This window comes from Calonectris borealis, chromosome 2 (genome assembly GCF_964195595.1).
Source record: "Calonectris borealis chromosome 2, bCalBor7.hap1.2, whole genome shotgun sequence".
NCBI classification, from domain to species: Eukaryota; Metazoa; Chordata; class Aves; order Procellariiformes; family Procellariidae; genus Calonectris; species Calonectris borealis.
Genome location: NC_134313.1, coordinates 31,050,751 through 31,073,609, shown reverse-complemented (window position 1 = coordinate 31,073,609; position 22,859 = coordinate 31,050,751). Strand labels below are relative to the sequence as shown.

Below are 22,859 nucleotides of genomic sequence, written 5' to 3'. Positions count from 1 at the left end.
CGCAAACACTCAATAGGGTATCAGCCCTAAAAAAAGTCAAAGCCCCCGAACACTCCCCTGAGGAGAATTCAGAGCAGCCCAGTTCACAGACCCAGGCTCCCCGCTGGGCGCTGCCGGGCGGCAGGGAGGCCCGGCCCCTCCGGCGGCCCAGGGGCGGCAGGGGGCCCGCCCCGCGGTTGCCCCGCCATCGGCGGGCGGCGGCCTCGCCTCCTGCTGTGCGCGTGCGCCCAGGTGCCCCGCCTCCCCTTCCGCGCGTGCGCCGTGCTCACGGCGGGAGGCGGCGGGAGGCGGGAAGAAAGGCGGGGAGGCGCCTCTTTGCAGGGTTGTCGTGAGGGGTTTGCGTCTCAGCCGTAAAGCACGGAGCGTGGCCGTTGGGAGCGAGGGAAGTTTGAAGTGGGGTGGCGGTTTGTGCGGGTGACCCAGCGGTATGGCGGGGGACCGCGCCATCCCCGGCGAGCTCAGCCTCATGGATAAGGGCATTGAGAGGTGAGGAGCGTGCCGGAGGGGCAGGCGGGGCTGGTGCCTCTCTGCAGCCGGCGCGGGGAGCTGGGCCCCTGGGGCGAGGGGAGGCCGCGGCCCTGGCGGGGGAGCGGGGGGGGGCGCGGCGCTGGGTAGAGCGGCCCGGGAATGAAGCTGCCCGGCTGATGGCGGGTGCCTTTCCTTGGCAGCTTGCTGGAGGTCTCCCTGAGCTCGGACCTGCACACGCTGAACGTGCACTGTAACCGCATCGCCAGAATCGAAGGGCTCAGCCACCTCCGGCATCTGCAGCATTTGGATCTGTCATCGAACCAAATCCGCCGGATCGAGGGGCTAAGTTCCCTGGCTAATCTGCGCACCCTAAGCTTATCCTGTAACCTGATAACGAAAGTGGAGGGTCTGCAGTATTTATTTCTGTCCATTTAGCAACTCATGAAGCTTTTCTAAAAGTTGTGTTAAAGCTTGCTTCTGGAAAGTATGCATATAATTAAGGTTATACGAAGTTAGTATGAGCTACTAAACATTATTATGTAAATTTTAAAAAGAGTATATAGTCTCTGTAAGCTTTATTATAGCAAAATGCCTTAATTTAGAAGGAAAAACTCATTTTTGTATTGTGATTATCATTTATTGTCATAATTTGTAGTTATGATTTTTAAAGGCTTACTTTGCAAGTTTTGATTTGATGAAAGCAGAGCGTTCTTCTGAAATCTTACTGTTTCTTTTTTTCCTCATTTTCTTTAGGACTGGAAAAACTCTTTAATTTAACTATACTGAATTTGTCATATAATCGCATACACGATCTCTCTGGTAAGTGACTTTGGCATGTGCAGTGGAATAAAGAGCGTTTGCCTCACTTTAACTTTGAAAAACTTGACCAAGTGTGTTTTTAGAAGTTTCTAGTAGTTTAGCCAATTGGCTGAGTGACGCCACTAAAGGTGGCAATTGCTGCTGCTCTCAGCTTTCAAGTTGCTAACATCAAGGGTTGTTCTGAACTGGATTTTTTTCTCCTGTATTTGGCGAGGCTGAGCTTGTTCACAAAGTAGTACAGTAAACATTTCAAACTTATTTCCAAAGTGAAAAATGCAATAGTCTTGGAAGATATTTCCAGAAGATTCATATCTTTGCTCTTTATAGGGAAAAAATGCAACTTTGGACATGATATAGAAGTTCTCTTCTAAATCTATTTGTTGAAACGGTCAATTGTTGCTTCTAAGATTTGAAGCTATGGAATCAAGGGAGTTTGTGATAGAAAATTTAAAAGAACATTGGTAACAATTTTGTTGATGAACTGAGTTATAAAAAGGAACTTCAAGCAAAATGTTTATTTTTACATGCTTCTTAACAGTTAGAAACCAGTCTGTTTCTTTACAGTTAGCTCTCATAACTAGCTTAAGTGTTGTACTGTGTGGTAGTGTACCATAGCTAATTAATATATGTAGACAAGGATATGGAGCAAAAGTTGTTACATCATTTCCAGTTATGATGTATTATTTACTGAGTATTTTTCGACAAAATGCCATTAGTCTAGGATCGTAGCAGAAATAATTGTTTTATGGTTTTTCTCAAATTTTCAGGATTTCAGAGCCTTCATGGAACCAGTCATAAGATTAGCCATATTGACCTTCACAGCAACTGTGTAAACAATATTAATCACTTACTTCAGTGCACAAAGGGGCTGCTCTGTTTGACGAATCTGACACTGGAAAAAAATGGAAAAGCCAATCCCGTTTGTCGCACAGCAGGTATGGATCTCATGTTAGGTAGATACTTTGTGCTGTGAGCCAGGTTCTGAATTGCAAATTAATTCATAAACTGGCCAGCCTGCAGAAATCTAAATTCTGACAAAATTAATTTGTTTTCCATAAAAAAAAAATCTTTTTTTTTTTTGCCCAGGCATATTCTCAAAATTTTAACTTGTATGCTTTGATAAGGCTCACCTTTTTACATATTATTTTAGGTTAAGGAGGGAGATAGGCAAAGAGTGATGGGAGGAGAAGGTATTGCAGAAATAGGAGGAAAGGAGTATTAATATTATAAGGTGAGTGAGTGGAGAATTTGAAGAATGTACATAGAGATATGGAACTATATTGAAAGAGGGCAGGTGTGGGAAGTAGATGGTCGTCTTCTGGTAGAGACCACAAGAGGAAGATCAGTAATAAGCACTATTAGCCTTTCCTCCTTTTCCCACAGCTTCAGTAAGCAGTGACAGACTGTAGGATGCTCTGCAGTAATCAGCATTTTCATCAAAATAGTAGGCAGGGGTTTCACTAGGCAGCACGGAGACAAGTTGGAGGAATGCATGTGGATACATCACTTGCAGTTGCGTTGCCTAGAGCTTCTGCTTTGGGGGTAGGTTTTTCGCACCATTTAAATGTTACACCCCGTGTTCAACCAAGTTAAATTGTAGCATCCTGTTTTGCTGCAAGTTTTGTTTGTTTTCTTTGTTTGTGTATAAGAGAGGGGAAAATCTCCTACAGGAAAATAATTAGAAGTGGAGGATTAATACTTTTGGGACAGCTCAAAGATAATTTCATTACAAAGAGTAGAACAGTAGGAATTACAATAATACAAAATAACAACCATATCCTGAACATGTTACTGATACAGGTGTAATATGTGTACAGTTCTTAGAAAGACCCCTCAGAGATAATTGAGGGAAGCCAAATAAGGTCTTAAGTAATGTTTTCAAAAGCACCCATGAACAAGTTTTACAAATGTATTCAGGCACCATGGAAGCAGTAACAGGACTATTGAAGTTATCTGGGTAACTTTGAAAATTCCACTAGTTTTCTTCTGTAAGTGTTTCCATACCTCTTCATATCTACCTCTTTGGTGGCACTTACTTTCGAAACTGCAATGTTCAAAAGCCCCAATTCTATTAATTTAAAGAAATTTAACTTCAATGCTTTACAGTTTCATAATGCCTTATTTCATTCACTGAAAAAGTATGAAGTTATCTAAGCCCTTTCAGAACTGGCTTTTCCATTACATTTTTCTACCCTTGCACTTGATACAACTGTTTGGTGCAGGAGGCCAATATTAAAAGGTGGTCTGTGCAACTGCAGTGTGCTGATGGTGGTGGGGAAATCCTCGTGTAGGACTAGGCAGGCAGCTTCCCAGTTAATTTGTTCTGTAACGTTGTCTGTTGAAAGCCTTATGGGTAGGGAAAGGTGAGACACTTGTAGATAACCCTCTACTTTTTTTCTTCTATTAAAAATACAATGAATAATTTAAGATGACAGGGTACCTAAAATACAGTAGACATCTCTTTTGGAGATTAATTTAAATTTAAATGTGGTCTTTTCTTCAAGGTTATAGAGAAACTGTTCTTCAGACGTTGCCCCAACTGACAGCTTTAGATGGAAGAAATATTTCTGGTGAACTAGTGGACCCAGCAGAAGAAAACTGTTCAGATTTGCAGTATTTAGAAGACATTTTGGGCTGTTTGGTTTCATCTGGGTGCCCCTCATCCAGAGATCAGGTGCCATAGTTTATGTGTACTGATTTTAAAATTGATACGTTTTATTTTTATATTGCATGCAACTTGTTAATGTTACAAGGGTTGTCTTTCCTTTTCATAGAACTATGTTACCTTACCAGTGGTGACACCGCATATCGACCAGGCGTTAGCTCATTTTCGTCAACGTACAAGAATACCAGTACAAAGTGCCATCAGCTCCTCTACAGAGCTTGTCTCATCTTCAGAACCAGAGAAGGCTGAACTTGATAAAATATACAGTGAGATCAGGATTAAAAAAATAGAAGATCAAATTTCACAGATACTGCAAAAGGTGAATTTTTTTTCTGTGATTGCAGAGAAAGTTTTGCTTGTAAAATGAGGTGTACCTTTTGATAATGCAAAAGTTTGCTGGGACAGACTGGAGTATTTCTGTTTGTGTGTATGTGCTGACTTCGTGCTAATGTGTTCTTAATAATTTTGAGAAACGGGGAATAAATTAAAAACAAGTCTTTAAGACTGAAGATTGCACTTGGAATCATGAAAACTTTCATACTGAATAAAAACCATAGTGTATGGGACTAGAAGAACTATCTGATCATATTATATTAGAAAATTGTTTTCTGGTTTTTTTACCCTGAAGCCATCAATATAGTAACTGAACCAGAGTAAAATATGAAATGCAGCAAAATACCTGGATTATAGAGTTGGTGAAAATTAATTTTTCTAATAGGTCAAGCTGGTCTGATATGTTTGTCAGGTATGTTTTTGTAACAGTTTTTGCTGTACCTTGCATGTTTGCAAGGCTTTTTTGGTTTTAAGTGCTGTATTCGTTTTATATTTTGCACTAAGCTTCTATGCCTATGGATTTTACCAAACTTCAGGTATTTCAAAAAGATACAACTGTATGTTCTCAAGCATGCTGTTCTGTTGGGTTTATTTTATCTTTAAAACAAAGAAATGTTTTAGCAAGGAGGTTGTTTGGAAGCAATTATTTACACTTCTATCAAAATTATTTTGTGTGAACTTTTTAAAAATAGCACATGAATAAGTGTTAGAAATTAACCAATTAGAAATTGTGAAATGTATGGATAGAACTATGATCTGTTCTTAGGTATCTGATACCTCAAGAAGGGAAGCTCCTCCAAATGTTCTCAAAGCTAAGAGAGACACAGATCCAACTTCTGAGAGCGAAAATGAGAGTGGGAAAGAGAACAACAGAAAGGTTGTGAAAAGAAGCAAGATCCCTACTTACCGTAGAACTACCTTATCTACTAGGTGTCATGCGAATCATCTTAAGAACAAAATAACTGACAGGTATCCCAATGTTTGCCATATAAAGCCAAAATTAATTAAGCTGAATATTGTCAGAGTGAACGTAGTTTGACTTGAAACATTTTGCTGGAAGTGGTAGGTTGGGTAAATTAGCTCTGTTAATAATGCTCTAAAAATTACTAGTTACTGAGGCTTCACTCAGTCATTTCCCTATATGAGCATTTTATGTTGTTAGGTGAAAAGGAAATTGAACTAAGATTCTAAAACAAACACTTTCAGAATTCGAACAGCTTATATTTTCGTCTTTGTTTTAAATTGTGGTGACAGAAGAATTGAGTCATTAAAAAATAAAAATAAAAGATTCATGGTGTCAGATCAGTGGTCAAGAATATAACGGTCCATATTTTGTGATGAAACTGAGGATGCTGTAGTAATTTGTTTGATTTATATTGTAAATATCAGAAGTGATGAATAAATGATGATATAAATTGGAATATATTAGTTTAGTCGGCCACTGCAGCTCTACAGCTACTCTGCTTCTCTAAAATTTTTGTATCTATGTGATCATAAGATGTTTTTCAGATAGCATCTAGTAGTACTACATGGGTTTTTTACAGCTGAAGATTTGAATTTAGCTGTTTGCTTTATGATCTGCTTGCAAATTATTTGATACGTGGTTTTGAACTCTGTACAATTCAACTTCTACACAGAACTATAAAATCTGTCCTGTAAAAGTGTCTGAATCCCCTGTTACTGTTTAAACTCTGCATATTCTTAAATATACCTTGATGTCCTGCTATTATAGGGAAGAGAAGAAGAGTTCCTCAAAGTGCCCACGCTCCAGTCAGAGAGACTCTCATCCCAATTCTTCATCGGATACTCGAGACTTGGAAGTAGTGGGAAGAAAAGCTGAAATATTAACTGGAAGACAGAGTAATATAGAAAAAGTAGAAGAAATTAATTCAAATGCCACAGAGGAATCAACATACCGAGTATGTTTTTCAGCATTTCAAGTTAAATATGAGTATGTCTTCACCTGAAGCCAAGCATATATCTCCTGGTGAAACTTTAAAAGTGGAGGTGACAAAAATAATTGCGTGTAGATAGTATCAAAAAATAGTGGAGTTCTTGTAGTGTCAGCTGGAAGAGCATTTATTTTCTTTCACTTTTATTGGGGGTTTTTGGCCTGGTCGCTTGCACGTTCCTCTATCATCCATGAATTTCAGAAAGACAAAAAAATCTTGTTCTACAATTATGAATATTGTTTGTCATTTTTGGCTACGTTTGAATGTTTCCTAGTAAGTTGATGCTTACCACATTCTTGCTAAGGCGCTGATTCAAGAACTTGATCAGGAGAAAGAAAGGAGGTGGAAAGCAGAGCAAGCAGAGAAGAAACTAATAGAGCATGTCAGAGAGCTACAGAAACATGCAAAAGAAGAAAAGAATATTCAGAGTATGGCTGTGTACACCACAGACAGGTAGGGAAACAGAGTGCTGTAGTATAAGAGTTTATTTTGTTTTGTTTAATTCAAGACAAATTTACAGGCTTAAGAAATGAGAACAGCTTTAAACAATATAGTTGGAAAATAATGCATCAAGAAGTAGTGCTAGAATTTCTGTTGGTATTACCTAATGAAATTCCTTTCTGCAGCTTTCGTCCTGTTCTTGTCTCAATATGTAACTTACCTCCATTTCTAGCCATTACTTTCCGAGCAATCTGTATCATCATTGTACTTTCTTTTTCAGCTCAAGATCTAGTAGCTGTCTTGTATCGTACCTTAAGCTTCCAATTCCCAATCTCCCTTTCCACCTATACATACAGCGTTCTTTTTTGCCTGTGCAGTGCACCTGACAAAGATGTTTCTGGCAGGCCGGAGTTGGCCAATAGGCAGTATGTTGTGCAGGTCAGGCCTAGCATATCTTCCTATAGACTGCTATCATCATCCTTGTAAGTTCTGAGCAGCATCCTTTTTTTCAAAAGTTCTCCCTTCTAACAAAGCATTGTTTGTTGTCAGCTATGATTGGAGATGCCCGCTCTATTTGTCTTTTTCTTAACTGCATTGTCTTTATCAAAGATATATTTTCTTTCTTGTAAGGAATAAACAAGCCAAGTGCTTCCTGAGTTACCATCCATGACTGACTGTGATTATTTCCCCTTTTTTTTCTTTTTGTTTTCAGTTCACATCCCACCTTTATTTGTTACCACCTTGGATAAGAGGTTTATTATGTTCCTTTTCTTTTGCGATAGATCTTATATCAAAAATTATTAGAATATTTAGGGTTATTTCAAAGTTTTCTGAAGAAAATTATTAAATTACAAATTGATACTATGTGTTCAACTTCTGTATAAAGCAAAATGGAATGTTATTTTCTTAAAAATCTATCTATGAGGTTGTCTCCGGCTTAGTTTCTTTTAAAATGAAGCTCCATATAGTAATGCTACACATGACTTCAGTAACATTTTACATATTTTTTTTAAACGGTTTTACATGACAGTGCTGTAAATAGTAAAACTCAGCAAAGAACAAGATGCAGTGCTACAGCACTTGCTAATGTCTTTTTCTCAATGTATTTGGCATCAGACTAAATACTAAATGTTTGTAATATAACTTTATTGCATTTATTCTCAGGTTAAAGGAATTGATATTGAAAGAGAGAGATGTTAAAGCAAGACTGCAAGCAGATGTCCAGCAGTTGAAAGGTGAAAATGAAAGACTTACTAATGAGTTAAATCAGGCAAGAAATAAAAAAGCGGAACATCAGAAGGCCATGCAAGCTTTAGAAGAAACACTATCCAAGATGGAGACACAGAGATTGCAGCAACGAACAACAGAGGTAAATATTTTTCATGAGTAAATAATACAGTTGCAACAGGATGGCTACTATAGTCCTAGATACTAAGAAACACTAGATTTTACAAGCCTTAAGTCTGAGTTTTCCACAATAAAAGCTGGGGCTTTTTTTCTACATAGTAGTAGTAGTTAATAACAAGTATGCATTTTAATTGTCAATTAATGTCTTTTATAAATAGAAGTATGTCATGTGATGTGGCCTTAAGATAAAGGAGAACAAGTCCTATCTACTTAACACCAAGAGTTGATATTTTCTGAAAATATACAGTAACAAAGACAAGTTTTCTAAAATGTTGCTGAAATCAATAAAGATCTTACTAGCAGGATGGAAATCTGGTGGTTCTGGGTTTTTTGCTGATCTAAAGAATTAGATGCTTTTAATTGCAATGAGAACGGAACAGTAATTGCTGAGAACTTATTTTAAAGATTCTGGTTGTTTGGGGGTTTTTTGTTGTTTGCTTGGAATTTTTTGGTTTTGTTTTTACAGCTGGAGAAGATAACGATGCTTTTGTTGTCTGAGGCACTTTGTTCAGTATACAAATACATAAGATCAAGATGTTGGACTAGATACTGCTACTATTTCTGACTGAATAACCGGTGAATTTTCAGTGGCCAAATGCTGCATCCTCCAACATCTATTCCTACTGTTTGATTATAATCCTTTTTCAGCCCATTCCTGTGTCACCACTTGCAGAAATTGAATCCTAATATATCTGTCCTGAAAAGTCTCTGAACTGCTAGTATGGTGCTCTAGGACATGTTGTCGCTCAGATACCCTGAAAGGAAACCGAATCGGGGAGTGTGCCGACAGCCAAACTGCAAGTGCCATTCAAGTTATGGATTGGCCACCTTCCACTTCAGGCTCCTGTTTAGGCACCCGAGTGGCTCTTCCATTTTCTTCCTTACCTGTAAATACCCTAGAGCTATTATGGATCTAGAATTGATCTTCACTTTAGATCAGGTATCTGCTTGTCGCTTTGAAAAGTACTTAATTTAGTGATTTAGAGGAGAGGAGAGTGGTGTTTTGTTTTGTTTCTTTTCCTATAAGAAAGGAAATAACCTTATTGGTGTATGAGGTTTTTATTTTTCCTTTAATGAGTTTGTAGAAATAAGTCATCTCTTTTGATAGTAGTAGCATCATTTTTATTAACTGCAAAACTTTATTAAGGGAAGGTCTTTGTTCCTGTCTTTAAGATCCTGTAGCAAATACTTGAATAATTATGTTTCAAAGAATAATCATGATGCTCTAGAAACTAAATTCTCGTTTTGAATGTTCAGATTTAATATACCTTTGGCTTATTTTATCAACTCTAAGATTAACAAATTCTAGAATATTTTGTAGAACTTTCTCACAATACACATTGGAAGTTGGCTTCAGTGGCAAATTATGGTTACTCTAGGTAGTCACTGTTTAAGGATTTCACTCGTCATTACTAGATTACTTCTTTAAGGGATTCAAGATAAGTAAGTTACTGTGCATCTAAATATGTACCCTATTTTCTGGCAGTCTTTAAAATTGCATGTGTTCTTACTTGAAATTTTTGTTTTTAAGTGCTGCAGGAATGCTTTAGGAGAGAATTGCTTCACTTCCTCCACAAAACAACAGGAATACAGTGGGGTGCATCTAAATGTTACTCATGAAGACGCTTAGCATGTAGAACATGAGAACTTAGCTTCATACTCCAGCCTCGCAACAATTTGCATACAGCTGAAGTTACTGTATGAACTTTTAGGTACCTCTAGCATTCTCAAGCTGGAACTCATAACATGCAGCAACACTTACATATCTTAACGGACATTGCAGGAGATGACAAACATTGGAAACAATGTTTTATTTGTCAGTGCAGGACATTCCATACAGCTGTTCCTTAATTTTTTTATTTTTCATTTTGATTGATTGTTCAAAAATCAAGTTGAGGGGACGTTTATGATGGAATTCTGAAAGAAAACAGATTTGGGATTTTTTTTTTTTGGTGAGGGTTGGGGGGCATTTGTTTGTTTTCTTGTGAGAGTTGGAAAGTAAACTGGGTTGTCTCTATTGCGTTCTAGCTCTGCCATTAGTTAACTGACAGCGTAATCTTGAGTAGTCCATTAACCATTCACAGATTTGATACTCTGGAAAGCAAAGTGATTAGATTTGTGTAAGTACAGAATGGGGAGACCCTTTGCTTTGCTTTGGAGGACAGGTGGACAAGATAGTTAAATTGTTACTGCTCACTGACTAAGCACAAAAGGATTGAAATGAATGCTACAAGTAATGATTAGGAGTGAGAATATCTCTGTTAACATCACCTCTGCTGTTTCTGTTGCATGTTCTAACTTGCAATCTTCTGAAGTGTCTTGATTCTGAATTACCATTTCATGAGTAATTAAAACCTTTTTATAACTTTTTTCATATCTTTTTTTTCCTACTTGTTGAGTCAGAAAAGACAGCTTTGTATTAAAAGGCTGAAGTTTATAAAATGGAATTATTCATAAAAGCTTGCATCAGATGGAAAAAGTGGAGTATGCCACCTGGTGTTTATACTGATTCTTCATTTTTCATAAAACCATTAGAAAGCAGCTCTGTTCAGCAACTTTAAACTGAAACTCAGAAAGATACAGATTTTTGTAACTGGAGTATTAAAAAAAAAGTTACATTGAATATAGCTAAAAATGTTTTGCTTGAAACTAATACAAGCATTAGTTTGTAATTGAGGAAATCATTCTGCCAATACACTTGTTCCACTTCTGCAGGACACTTTTCTTTATAAATTAAGTAAACATCCTTGGTTCTTCATGAAAATTGCTTTTTTTGTGTTGTTGTAAGTTAAGCTAAGACTTAATTTTAAATGTCTTGTCTTAAATTTCTGCAAGTGTAACAAAATATATTAGGTAAAAAAAGAAAAAAGGAAAAACAACAAAAAAAAAAACAACAGCGAAAAACCCCTTCCTTTGTGTTGGGCTAGGTAACATAATAAAACTCCATATTTTTGAAAAATACTGACAGTTGTGGAGCATGCTGTAAAGATAATGGCCCAGGTAGACACGTATAAAACTTTAATAAAGCACCTGTTCCTTTGTATTCTAGTATGAGACATGAAGAATAGATTACAGTTTTAAGAAAATCTTGTTCCTTTCTTTATGAATTCTACACAGATGAAACAGGTGCAAGAAGCAGAGCTTAAAGCATCAGCGAATGAGCGAGAAGTACAGTTACTTCGAATATCTTTTCGACAACAGAAGGAGAAGGTAAAACAACTACATGAACTTCTTATATTAAGAGAGCAAGAGCAAAGGTATGGGGTCTTCTGTTTTCTTTTCACAAGTTAATAGAGGTGCTAGTGTTGCAAACGTTTTGTTTGAATGCGTTCTGCAAAGTGTGGTTTTGTTTGATTTTTTTTTTTTAATGGGAGAGATGGTATTTGTAAAAAGTAGATGTCTTCCCACTCATTGTCTTGCTCACTTCAGAATATCTTCATTTCTTGTAGATTCCTGACTCAAAAGCCCACGTAGGCAACTGTGTTCTTCCGGCCTTTCATTTGATAGGTTCTTGTCTTATTATATGGCTGAACTTTTTATTTTAAATATTTGATCTTTAATCCGGGAAATAATCAGATAAAAATAAAATTGCATTTGAATTATTGTCTGAAGATCTGCATATACTACAATAACACAAAGTGTTCCAGAAAAAGTCAGCTTCTACAGTATATTGCTTTAGGCTGGGTGGGTGGCTTGCCTGGCTGTTTTCCTCTTTCAAGATTTCCTTTTTTTGGAGAATACTTGAACATAAGTTCTATACTGTTTAACTAATACAATCAAATATGTGTACAAACTGAAGCAACAAGTGGCACGTGGTATGTGAGGGAGGTTATTAATGAAATAAGCTGGTTAGACTTTGTAAATTTTACAAGGATAAATGTATTCAGATACCAAGATAACTGCAGGTTTAGATGGGAAGAATCTGATAGCTATGTTTTTGAGAACTCATAAATCTCTGAAAGATGTAATGTGAAGGACAGCGGGTATGTTTCGTGTTTGTGCTTTAAAGCAGATTAACAGAATAGTCTTAAAGTACAGGGTACTTTTGCTTCAACATTCTCCTGTAGGGATGCTTCCAGACAGGACGGAGGCTTATCCTGGAACCCTTTAGGTCCCCGTTGTTGCTGTTTTTCAGGTTTTGGGTCTGAGTGAGAAGCAACAGTTGTTGGGTGAGGGTGAAGGGAATGGCTGCAAAAGAGGGTATCTGGCTGTACAGTGCTTTTCCCCGATTCTTCCCTGATTCCAACGTCTCTTCCAGATCTTTTGTTAACAGCAAAGCAAACAAATGCTAACTAACAGCAAAAGAGCAATTGAATAATTTCTACAAAAGTTTGAATTAAAAAGTAAGGTTATTCCTTTGGGTGTTTTAACAGTAGTCAACACGCTTTTCCTCATCCCAGGGCCATTGTCATAGAAGACTGAAATCTGTCTGTGAAACTAAGGAATTGATGCCATTTATTATGTAATTTATTATCCTTTTTAAGAAATACTAAGGAAATTAATTGGAACAGCATTGTGAGATACTGCAGTTCTTGTCTCAAGTATATCTTTGGTAACTTCAGGAAAGAACTTGAAACCCGAGTTGCTTTAAATGGACCTGAATTTCAAGATGCTTTGTCAAAAGAAGTGGCTAAAGAGCAGCAGAGGCATGAACAGCGTATTAAAGAATTTCAGGAGAAAGTTAATATGTTAAACCAGAAGTACAAAGAGTTAGAAGATGAATTTCGTTTAGCTTTAACTGTTGAAGCAAAAAGGTTTCAAGAGGTAAGACTAAGAGAACATTTAATCTCAAACTAAGTGGAGTTGTAGTTCTCTTAAAAATCCCCCCAAAACCAACACATTTTTGTTTTACGTTTGGGGTTTTTTTGATCCTTAAGGTCTTTGCTCCAAGGATTCATCTAAAAATACTGGTAGTAAGCTTTGAAATATCAATGATTATAACATAGACACCAAATGCCAAGTCAGCACTCAAAAAAACCCAGCATTTTTTGTTCATAAGTAGAAGTTAATCAAAAGAAATTAGAAAAGCTTCTATATGGTGGTATTATTTTCTTTTAAAAGATGTTGACCTTCTATAAGAATATATTCAAGTATTGTAAAAACCTTTGTGTTTTGATAAGGTTATGGTTACATATATACTAGTGTATTTAATAATAAAGTTCCCTATTGTTTACCTTTTCAAAATCGAATTTTGGATATGCATTTTGAAATTCAAATTCAAAACTTGCTTACTAAATTCCTTAGATAACATATAAAATAATGTGAACACTAGCCATAGAAATAAGTTAAGTGAAATAAAATTTTAAATGCTTCACCTTCAGTTAAACTTGGTTTTCTTCATTTGAAATCAGTTGGATGCATAGGAGGAGAAAGAAAAGACTCTTTTTTCACCTTTCCAATCTTTCTCTTGCAAGGAAAAAAAATAGAATTAATTTTAAGTTCTTCTTTCCAGATTTTAATGTTAATCTTAACAATGAGATTAAATCAAGGCATTGTTTTCATTTCCCAAGCTATGGTTTTTCTGTTCTGCTTCCCATCCACCCATGATTTTCTTTTTTCCTTTTTTTTTTTAAACAAATTTGTAGCTGAGCAGAACCAGTTTTTTGAGTTGAAGTATCACCAACAAACTGGTGGAAAACCAATTTCAGATATTCACTAATTTCACATACTGTTGATGAACTTCTATTTCTTCTTTTATTTGAAATTCAAATGTCATTTGTGTGTATGCATACACACTTTTTCCAAATGTTAGCATTTTTCAAGTCTTATCTTACAAAACTTTAGGTAAAAGAGGGTTTTGAAAATGTTGCTGCTGATCTAGATGAACATAAACGAGCCCTCTTTGAGTTTGAACAAAAGGAAAAAGAGATGGCAAGTCTGATCCAAGACCTGACAAGTATAGTGAAAGAACAGAAAGCAAAGATTGCAGAATTAACAAAATCAAATGAGGAAGCTACAGCAAACCTAAAGGTACTTGTTTCAAAATATTTCAACTATATATATGATTTTTTTGGTAATATTTTATTTATAAAAGTAATAATTCCATGCAAGGTAGATTGACTGAAAGACACGTTTCCTGTTGCACTAAAAGATAGTACTCCACATCAGCCTTTATTCTTGCATCTTACACTTCTATTTCTTACAAACACTGTTCCCCACACAGCAAAATCTAGACTCATTCATGTCTTCAGAAGTGCACTCCTTGTCTTGTGAGCGCTAGCAGTTTGTATATAATGCAAGTGGTCACTCTAAACTGAGATTTAAAAACCTACATTAATAACCTTCACCCTTTGTAAATTTGAAGTGATGGAATATGGTTCTGCAGTGGTCACTGTACATGAAGTAAAAATGAAATTGAACAAATAATCAAGTGTAGTTATTAGCAGCTTAGTATCTCTGAGAGTTGCATTAAATTAGCAGTATTAGTATCTACTAATTGTCTAATTTTAATGTTAACTACTGTGGGCACAGTTGCTTTATTTTACACTACTGATCACCGTATGGAAACGTATTATAGTACTACATTGTCCGTAAATAATTCTTAAAAATCATAGGAACATAACTTTTAAACTGTTGTGTGATCCAGTCCAGGTATGTATCCAGTCCGTCTTTATGTAAAAACTTCTGTGCAGTACAACCCCTGCACAGCTGTTCCTAATGTCTTCCCTATGTGTTGCTGTTGGAGTGTCCAACCATTGTGTTGCTATACAGAATAGGATTCTGCCAGTCAGTGAAGCTGCTAAAAACAAAATTAAAAAATAGCTATATTAAACAGCTGTAATCTCTAAACCAAAAAGTAGCCTGCATAACTGAAGATAAATCTTTGTCATGGGAAGTGGAAGTTCATCCCAGCTTCTGTCTGTTTTCTTTTGATTTGATTTGGTTTTTAATAACTTGACTTTCTCTTTTTCTGACTTCTGCATTTATAATTCTAAACAGGTTTTTATAATGGCATTGATAATTTAAGGTGGCTATTTAGAAATCAGCTTTACAGTTTTCTGGGATTGAAGTATGTCTATTTGAAGCAAACATTTGTGTTTCATTACTGGGAAAAGATGCAGATAGAACCCTGTATGCAAGCAGAATATTCCTCAGTTAACTTAATTCGCTGTATATAAGTATTACTTTCCTAGCTGCTTAGTATTGATTTGAAATTTTGAATACTTGTTTTAAAGGATCTTATTGTCTTTTTCTAATGTTCATTCATACAGTGTCGAACTGGAGAACTTGAAACTGTGATTGAGGAGGACAAACAGAAGGCTGTTCAAGTTGAACTTCTGAAAAAGGAAAATGGAAAACTTATTTCTCAGCTGACAGCCCAGGAATCTGTGATTGATGGGTTAAAAATGGAAAGAAAAATATGGGGGCAAGAGTTGGCACAACAGGGTAAAATAATATTTCTTTTTTTTCTTTTGCAGAAAAAATGGTGGTGTTCAATGTCACACCTTTCAAATAAACACTCCGGTATAGTTGTAATCATGACAGCGTCTCTGGATGCTGTGTTGATCTTATCCAGTTGTAAAGATGATGTGCAAAAACAGAACTTCTGTAGTACGCAGGCCATTATAAGAACTAGAACAGCAGTTGTGGGAGTTAGTTGCGACTACAGTTTATCTATTTCCCCAAAATGTCAAAATACCATAATGTTATACAAAGAACTTTTAAATATGAAACTAGGAAAACAAGATATGTAGATAGTGTTATGTAATGCTACTTGTCTATCAGATAAGTCTAATGTGAAAATTTCAGTATATATCTTAAAAAAAAAAAATATTAAATACTAGGTGAAAAACAGCTTGGGCTTTTTTCATTTTTCCTTGATTCATGTGACTCAGTACTACCTTGTGGGTTCTTTGAGATTGGCTGGGTCTGTAGGAATTAGCGCTGACTTTTATCAGAGAAGTTTTCAAAGGATAAAATACAGACCTTCAGTTCTGCATTTCCTCTTACAAGTGTTACCTACCGACAGATTAAAGCCCTACGGTGTTTCCAGTGAGCGAAAAGGTCATGTTTGGTTTTTAAGGTGGTTCTTACCTTCGCCTCCCCCCCTCCCCTTATATTATACATCCTGAAGTCATCTGTAAAATGAGTGCTGTAGTGTGATATCCTGTTCTATCTAGGAGCTCATCTTGCTCAAGATCGGGGAAAACTGGAAGCAAAAATTGAAGTTTTAACGAATGAAATTGAGATGTTAAAAAAGCAAAAGGAACAGGACAGTGATACCATAAGAATTAAAAACAAAATAGTGGATGACCAGACAGAAACAATTAGGAGATTAAAAGAAGTAAGTGCCATGTCTGACAACTTGTTTGCTTAAGACTTGCAATGAAAGTTATTGTAAAGGCTGTAATGAAAGCTGGCTCTGCACTCCTAGTTTACCAACTCAGAAAGCACAATCAGGCTGTCAGTGGCAATTGATTTCACTGAGAGCAGAAGAGGGCCCTTATTGATGTACAGAGATGCTACTTTGAATCTGTCATTGAACCATATTTGTGTAAAGACTTTCTTTTGCCTTGCTTCAAGTTATTCTTGATAATGATTTTGAGAGAGGAAAAACTAGGATAGCGTAATTCTTCCTGTGTGTTGAAAAGAAAAGGAAAAAAAAAATTAGAAAAGTTTGCTTCAGTTTTATTTTACAATGTAAATATTTTTCTTTATTCTGTTTTTGCAAATCAATATTTTAACAGCAGAGCTATTATGGTTTGTTCTATTAATTCCATTCATCTCATTTAGAGACTTCAGCTTATTAAGCAGAGCGAAGTTTTATAGCATGTTATGTCAGTCAAGGTTAGATGTGTTACTCATTAAATTATACAGCCACGTAACAGAATGTCAGCTTAGCGATTTGTGTGTGTGGAATAAGTTGTTGTATTAGAGTTCTAAATAACTCTTAACTCGCTTTCAATTTCAGATTTATATTTTAATAATATTTTTTTTTAATTCTGACTTCTTTCAGATAAGATTATTTAACTGGCTATCACTTTACCTAAGTATTTTTCATATAATATGTTTAGAAGAGTAAACTTTCACATGTCCATCTCTGCTTTATTCCAGCATAGACTAAACAAATACTCTTAAAGGGTAACAATAAAGTTAAAATGAAGGGAGTTTCTGTGTTCTAAAATGTTTATCTTCTAAAGGGCTTACAAGAAAAAGATAAACAAATCAGAAAACAGCATGAAGAAAATATGGAAGCTCAGAAATTTTTTCAAGTACAGTTGGATGACAAAGCTGCTGAATTTGAAGAGCTAATGGAAAAATTAGAAAGGCAAAATGAAAGAAAAGAGGAATTAAAGCAACTGCTAGAAGAAAAAGAAGTAGAACTTGATGACATTAAGAATGCACACAGGTGATACATACAAGTGGCAATAATTCTTTGGGATCATAATGGTATGCAACACTGCTCTGAAGTTATTCTATGTTCAGAGAGTACTTGCTTGCTATTAAAACCCACAGAAATGTGGAAAAATGGAAGCATGGAAAACTTTTTTCCCGCCCTCCTAAGAAGTGGTATCTACATTCATTGTAAATATATGCATTTTCTTTTCAGTGCACTGAAAAAGAAGTGGCAAGGTAAAGGAGAGCTATTAAGCCAGCTGGAGGTGCAGGTTAAACAAATGAAGGAGAGCTTTGATATCAAAGAGAAGAAGCTGATTGAAGAGAGAAATAAAAGTCTTCAAACTCAGAGGTGAACACCTTAATAACTTATTTTGTGACTGCCTAGTTAGTATAGAGTTGCACTGTTAATAAGTATACAAAAATGTTTGATTATATGGTGAAAGAATGCGTAATACTTTAAGTACTTGGTGAGCCTAGTTCCTGCAAACAGTGTATGTAGAAGTAATTCTCGCTATACAGGTGACTGACTTTGTGGAACTAGCATTCAGTTACAGCATTCGTCCTTTAAACTTCTTAACTATGTTCCCATTTTCTTTGAAAATAATCGGAGCCTACTACTCATTCCTGCCTCATGCATCCATTCCACCACAATGCTTTTGGTTTACCTCTGTGAGGAAATTCCATGTCACGCTTACATGATAGAGACTCTTACACAGTCATCCCACATGCTGGCTGGAGTCAGGCAGTGAAGATGCTTGTGCACGTGAGGCACAGTCTCATTCTGTAGCAGGATTTCTTTGAGCATGAGCCTGTCAACCTTCTAGCTCGTGACCAGGATGCATGGGATAAATTGGTTGCACATCACAGGTCAAGCCAAGCAACTGTGGCTGGCATTTGGGCTTACGAGAGAGGCCACAGTGCTTCACAAATGTCTGTGCAGGATGATGAAAATACCTTCTGCGCTGTGTAGGAAATTGAGGACAGATCCTCAATACTTATCACAACAATACTAATAAATATTTCTGTCTGTGCCAAACAGACTGTTTATAAGTTACTTGTCATTCTCTTCCCATACAAGTAGCAACAGGTTTTTTAATTTCTTTTATTATTCCTCTTGTACTGTCAATTTTTTTGAGCAGGTAATAGTAAATATGAGATGATGGAGAAACAAATACTCATAACCCAGAAAATAGTCAGGGACTTAGATGATGCTCGGTTATTTCATATGCTTATGGCATTATAGAGAAGTATGGTAGACTGCTGCCTGTGATGAGCTTAGATTGTTAGTATGATTTTTACTTTATATTCTTTGGTCCCTTTCACTTTTTTTTTCCTCCTTCCTCCCACCTATTCTTAAGAAAAGATTAGCTAGTTAATAAGACTGCATATTTATCTAGCAGTGATAACCACACTGTTACTGAAGGAATAAGCTAGTATGACTAAGGCTTTTCGCTTTACATTTTTAAATTAAACACTTTAATTACACTTTCGCTATTATTTTAAGGAAGGTCATCTGATTAATAAATGAAAGAAAATACCTTGATGGTGAAGTTTGATTTAAAAACAAAACAAAACAAAAACCACAACACAAGAAAAAAAAACACAAAAACAACCACCACAAATAGTCAATAGTACTAGGTTTTAGAATTGTTGGAAGATCAGTAGTGTGAAACTGAAATTTTGTCCCAAATAATTGTTTTGTTTCAAAATCTTGGTGTAAATTGATTGATTGTATAGTGGAATAATTTGCCTTGCTTTCTGTTGCTACGTATTTTAGAATTATCCCCTAAAAGCAGAATTTGCTTGGAGTTAAGGAAATGATTCACTACTGTGAAGCAGACACTTTTCTATTTCTGTGAGACACAAGCTTACAGGCTGTTTACAGAATCACATAGTTCAGTTATTGACTTCTCAGGAAGCAAAAGCATAATAAGTAGATGTTTGAAAACAGGTGGAGTTCGTTTGAAAACAGGTAGAGTTCTTATCCCTGTTGACAGTAGCAAGCCCAAATCTTCGTATTCTTCGCTAGTGATTAAATGCTTCTGCTAAGAGGAACGCCAGAAGCCCTAAACACTGTGTATAAAACTAGAATGTATACTTGATAAAACAGGATGTCTTCTGATGCTAGATATTGGAATAATTGTCTTTGTGCCTGTGTTATTAAAACCTTATCAAAGGCAGAATTGGGCAAAGCAAAATACTTCAGTTGTTTGCAAAAGTGTGATTTTTTTTTTTAATCATTTTTTAGGATTGCTGTGGAAAAGCTTCATGAAATGGATGATGCTTTTAGAAAAAAACTTGAGTCAATGTTGGCAGCTCATCAGGAAGAACTATTGCAGCTGGCAAATGAAAAGGAAAAACAAATTGAAGCAGCAAATGAAAAAGTAATTTTAATACTAAATTTATATGTTTGCTGTATTTGCATTTTTATTCTACAGCTGCTACAACAGTGGTGCTTGGAAGTCACCTGTTTGTATCTATCTAGCTAATCTCTGGGTGGAAACAGCCCTGGTTTAGTGTTCAGTCTTTGCACAGCAAGAAAATCTCTAGAACTGTACCATCATGAGGTTTTGTATTCAAGCAAAGTAAAGTTGCATGCTACGTAGCTGTTACAAGTCAATAGCTAAACATTTCCTTATCTACACAGGCAAGAATAATGATGATTATGCTAGATAATCCATTTAACTCACCTATGCCAGTTGTTAACAGTTATTGTTCCTGCTATATACTGCATTCTTCCTTAGTGTGACAACTGGTGCTTTTTTTGCATAGAAGGTATTTTGGTTTTGATACGTTACTCACTATCTCCTAGCAAATGAATGTTTTTTAAAGCAAAATTCTGCTACTGCATCCAGTGTCAAAAGTTGTACATTGCTTATTTAACCATAAGCATATACCTCTTTGTTTATCAGTGTTAAAAATTGCCAAGATTGTATGGTTTTTTAGGTATATTAAGGCAAAGCAAGAATTCTATTTGATCTCTGTGTGCTCTTTCAGGTTTACTATGTTGAAGAAGAAATGCGGCAGCTCCTACAGGAAATGGCAAACAATAAAAAAGCCATGGAACATAAAATAAGACGACTTACACATGCACTGAATGATATTCAACAAGATCTTTGAAGATTAATACAAGTTTTTAGTGTATGCATTAATACACAAACTTAAGCAAATACACACACTACAGTGCACTTTTTTTCCTTATTTTCTAGAGAATAAATTTTTTGTGATATATTTTGATGGTTCAGGAATCGGACATAAATATTTGTACAATATTTTCATAATAAATAGTTATTTCTAACCCTCGGTTATTTTTAACTGTTCTGTCGAAGTGGATCAAAACACATATATGGATGAAAAGCATCATATGAAATTAGAAATCAGCATGTTTTATAAGAGAAAAGAAGGTAGAAGCAAAGGCCCAAAGACAAGAGCTTGAAGGTTTCCTTCACTGGGGTAAAGATTCTTGTAATGAGATCCAAGAATTTACCTGAAAATAAGTTTAATCTGTTGTTGTTGATGAAGAATGCATGACTCCTGCAACTTAGAGTGTTTTTTTGGCAGCATGTTTCAGTTCTCTACAGCAATAGGCTTCCTACCAGGCTTTTGAAAAATAGATAATAAACTAACAGCTTCTTCTGGAAGCTAATCATAAACCTTATGTTAATATGATTATTATTCTTCTTTCATGATGGAGACTTCACCATCTCCACTGAACTCAAGCATATATTTCATTTGCTTGTTCCCAGAAGATCCTAAACTGTTATTGTACCACACCGTACTCTGAAGTGTTTAATGCTGCAGTAGTAAGTAAAATAGTAAGTAGTAAAACCTGTTATTTGTTGTTACACCAGGTGGAGCTATTTCTTCCCACCTTGCACCTCGCAGTCTCTAAAGCAGAGTCCTGTTGTGCCAAGGATGACAGAAGCCACTAAGCCGACTTTACCATCAGCTTGTTCAGAACCCAGGCGTAAGCACACTGCTGTGGTATAACCGTATATGCATTTCACCCAGCAGCCCTGTAAAAGTACTAGTGCTAGTAAAAGGCTCCTGGCTAACTCTGCAAGGCCTGTTGGGCTCGTTATCAACTTGTTATGAGAACTTGCTGTGTGAACCAGAGCTTGATACCAGCTGCCTCTTGTTATGAGGTGCCGCTTACACGTGGGATGTAACAAAGGCCTTGAAAACATGGGCACAAGTTGAAAGCAGAGGCCAGGGCACCAAAAACAACTCGCTGATGGTCAGTGAAAAAGCACAACCTTGAGAGCTGGCAGACTGCTTTTGCTTTAAGAAAGGAAGCAGCAGTGAAGCAAAATAAAAAAACAGCCCAACAAGTGAATAAGGCACCTGCAGTAGCCTGGGAAAACAACACCCCCGCCCCGCTTCGCACAATAACGTTGTCCAAGGGTGGAGGTGGAGGGCTGGGAATGGTCTAGAAATTGCACAGTCTTATAAAAGGGTAAGATCCCAAATTTGTGGGAGGGAGCAGAAAGAAGACGCCTGCTTCAGCTCTGGCTCCCTGCATCCAGAGTTCCTGCACCTGGCCCTGGAGACCACCAAGGACCGGAGCCATCGGCACTAACGAGGAGGCATTCACTCTGTGGTACTGTATACTCCCAGCTAAGGTGGGATATAGCTTTCATGACTGACTGCTTTGAATCCGTGCTGACAGTTGATAACATATAAAAATTAACACATAGTAGTAATGGTTAGCAAGGTGTAAGAACCAACTCCTGGCACGATTGGGTTAATGAATGTCCGTCTAGTAAATTTTGCTGTGAAGTTTAAAATTAACCTGATTTATTGGTCTACTGGCATCCCAGTGATCTCTTGATTCCCTGATACAAATACGTGTTACTTAATTGCAGAAGAAAATGACTTCTTATTTGTACCTTGTGCTCTACACACTCCTGCTTCTTCAGAAGCCATGTTACATGAGGAAATACTCACCTGGAAAGCTGTTCTATAGTATTTAAATGGGTATCACTGGCACAAGAAGGTTGCACCACTTCAGAGTGCTTTTCTGTCATGTTTATCAAGTGTTTCCCTGGGCACTTCTTTTTTCTTTGCTTATTTGACCAAGCTACACTTCGGGTGAAGTAATTGAATACCTGGAATGCACCAGGAAGGTAAAAGAACTTATTCTTACCCTGATTCAATTTATTAGTATCAGCTCAGGGTTTTTCCTCCAAAATTTTCAGTCTGAAACTATTTTCTGATTTCATCGTAGGGGGTTGTTACTGTTTTTAACATAAATTCTTTCTATTCCTTTCTCTTGGTTCAGAAATCTCATACTACAGTACTTGGGTACATGCACGCATTAGCAGTGTTTGGATTGTTTGTTTTTCTTGCGGCTAATTCTACCTTTGGCATTGTTTCCCTTTTTATGCTTGCATGGCTTCCTTAAAGCTTTTTAATAGATATTTAAATGATTTCTA

General features: G+C 36.5%; 1 protein-coding gene across 2 annotated transcripts; it reads left to right on the top strand.

Moving 5' to 3' along the window:
• The first annotated feature begins 263 nt into the window (after window positions 1–263).
• On the top strand, window positions 264–20,722 carry LRRCC1 (leucine rich repeat and coiled-coil centrosomal protein 1). 2 transcript variants are annotated; one of them, XR_012672317.1, is made up of 19 exons: window positions 264–486; window positions 669–874; window positions 1,222–1,287; window positions 2,055–2,222; window positions 3,792–3,961; window positions 4,062–4,271; window positions 5,052–5,254; window positions 6,018–6,204; window positions 6,542–6,690; window positions 7,843–8,047; window positions 11,203–11,342; window positions 12,648–12,849; window positions 13,870–14,055; window positions 15,297–15,471; window positions 16,206–16,369; window positions 17,226–17,475; window positions 17,636–17,773; window positions 19,673–19,808; window positions 20,422–20,722. XR_012672317.1 is itself a non-coding variant. In XM_075141579.1 (19 exons), exons 1-19 carry the CDS (start codon window positions 428–430, stop codon window positions 20,542–20,544), a joined length of 3,096 nt encoding a protein of 1,031 aa, XP_074997680.1. In that variant the 5' UTR covers window positions 264–427; the 3' UTR covers window positions 20,545–20,722. The 2 variants fall into 2 exon arrangements, 1 of the variants encoding a protein (XP_074997680.1); XM_075141579.1 differs by having other exon boundaries at window positions 17,226–17,434.
• Window positions 20,723–22,859: the final 2,137 nt, after the last annotated feature.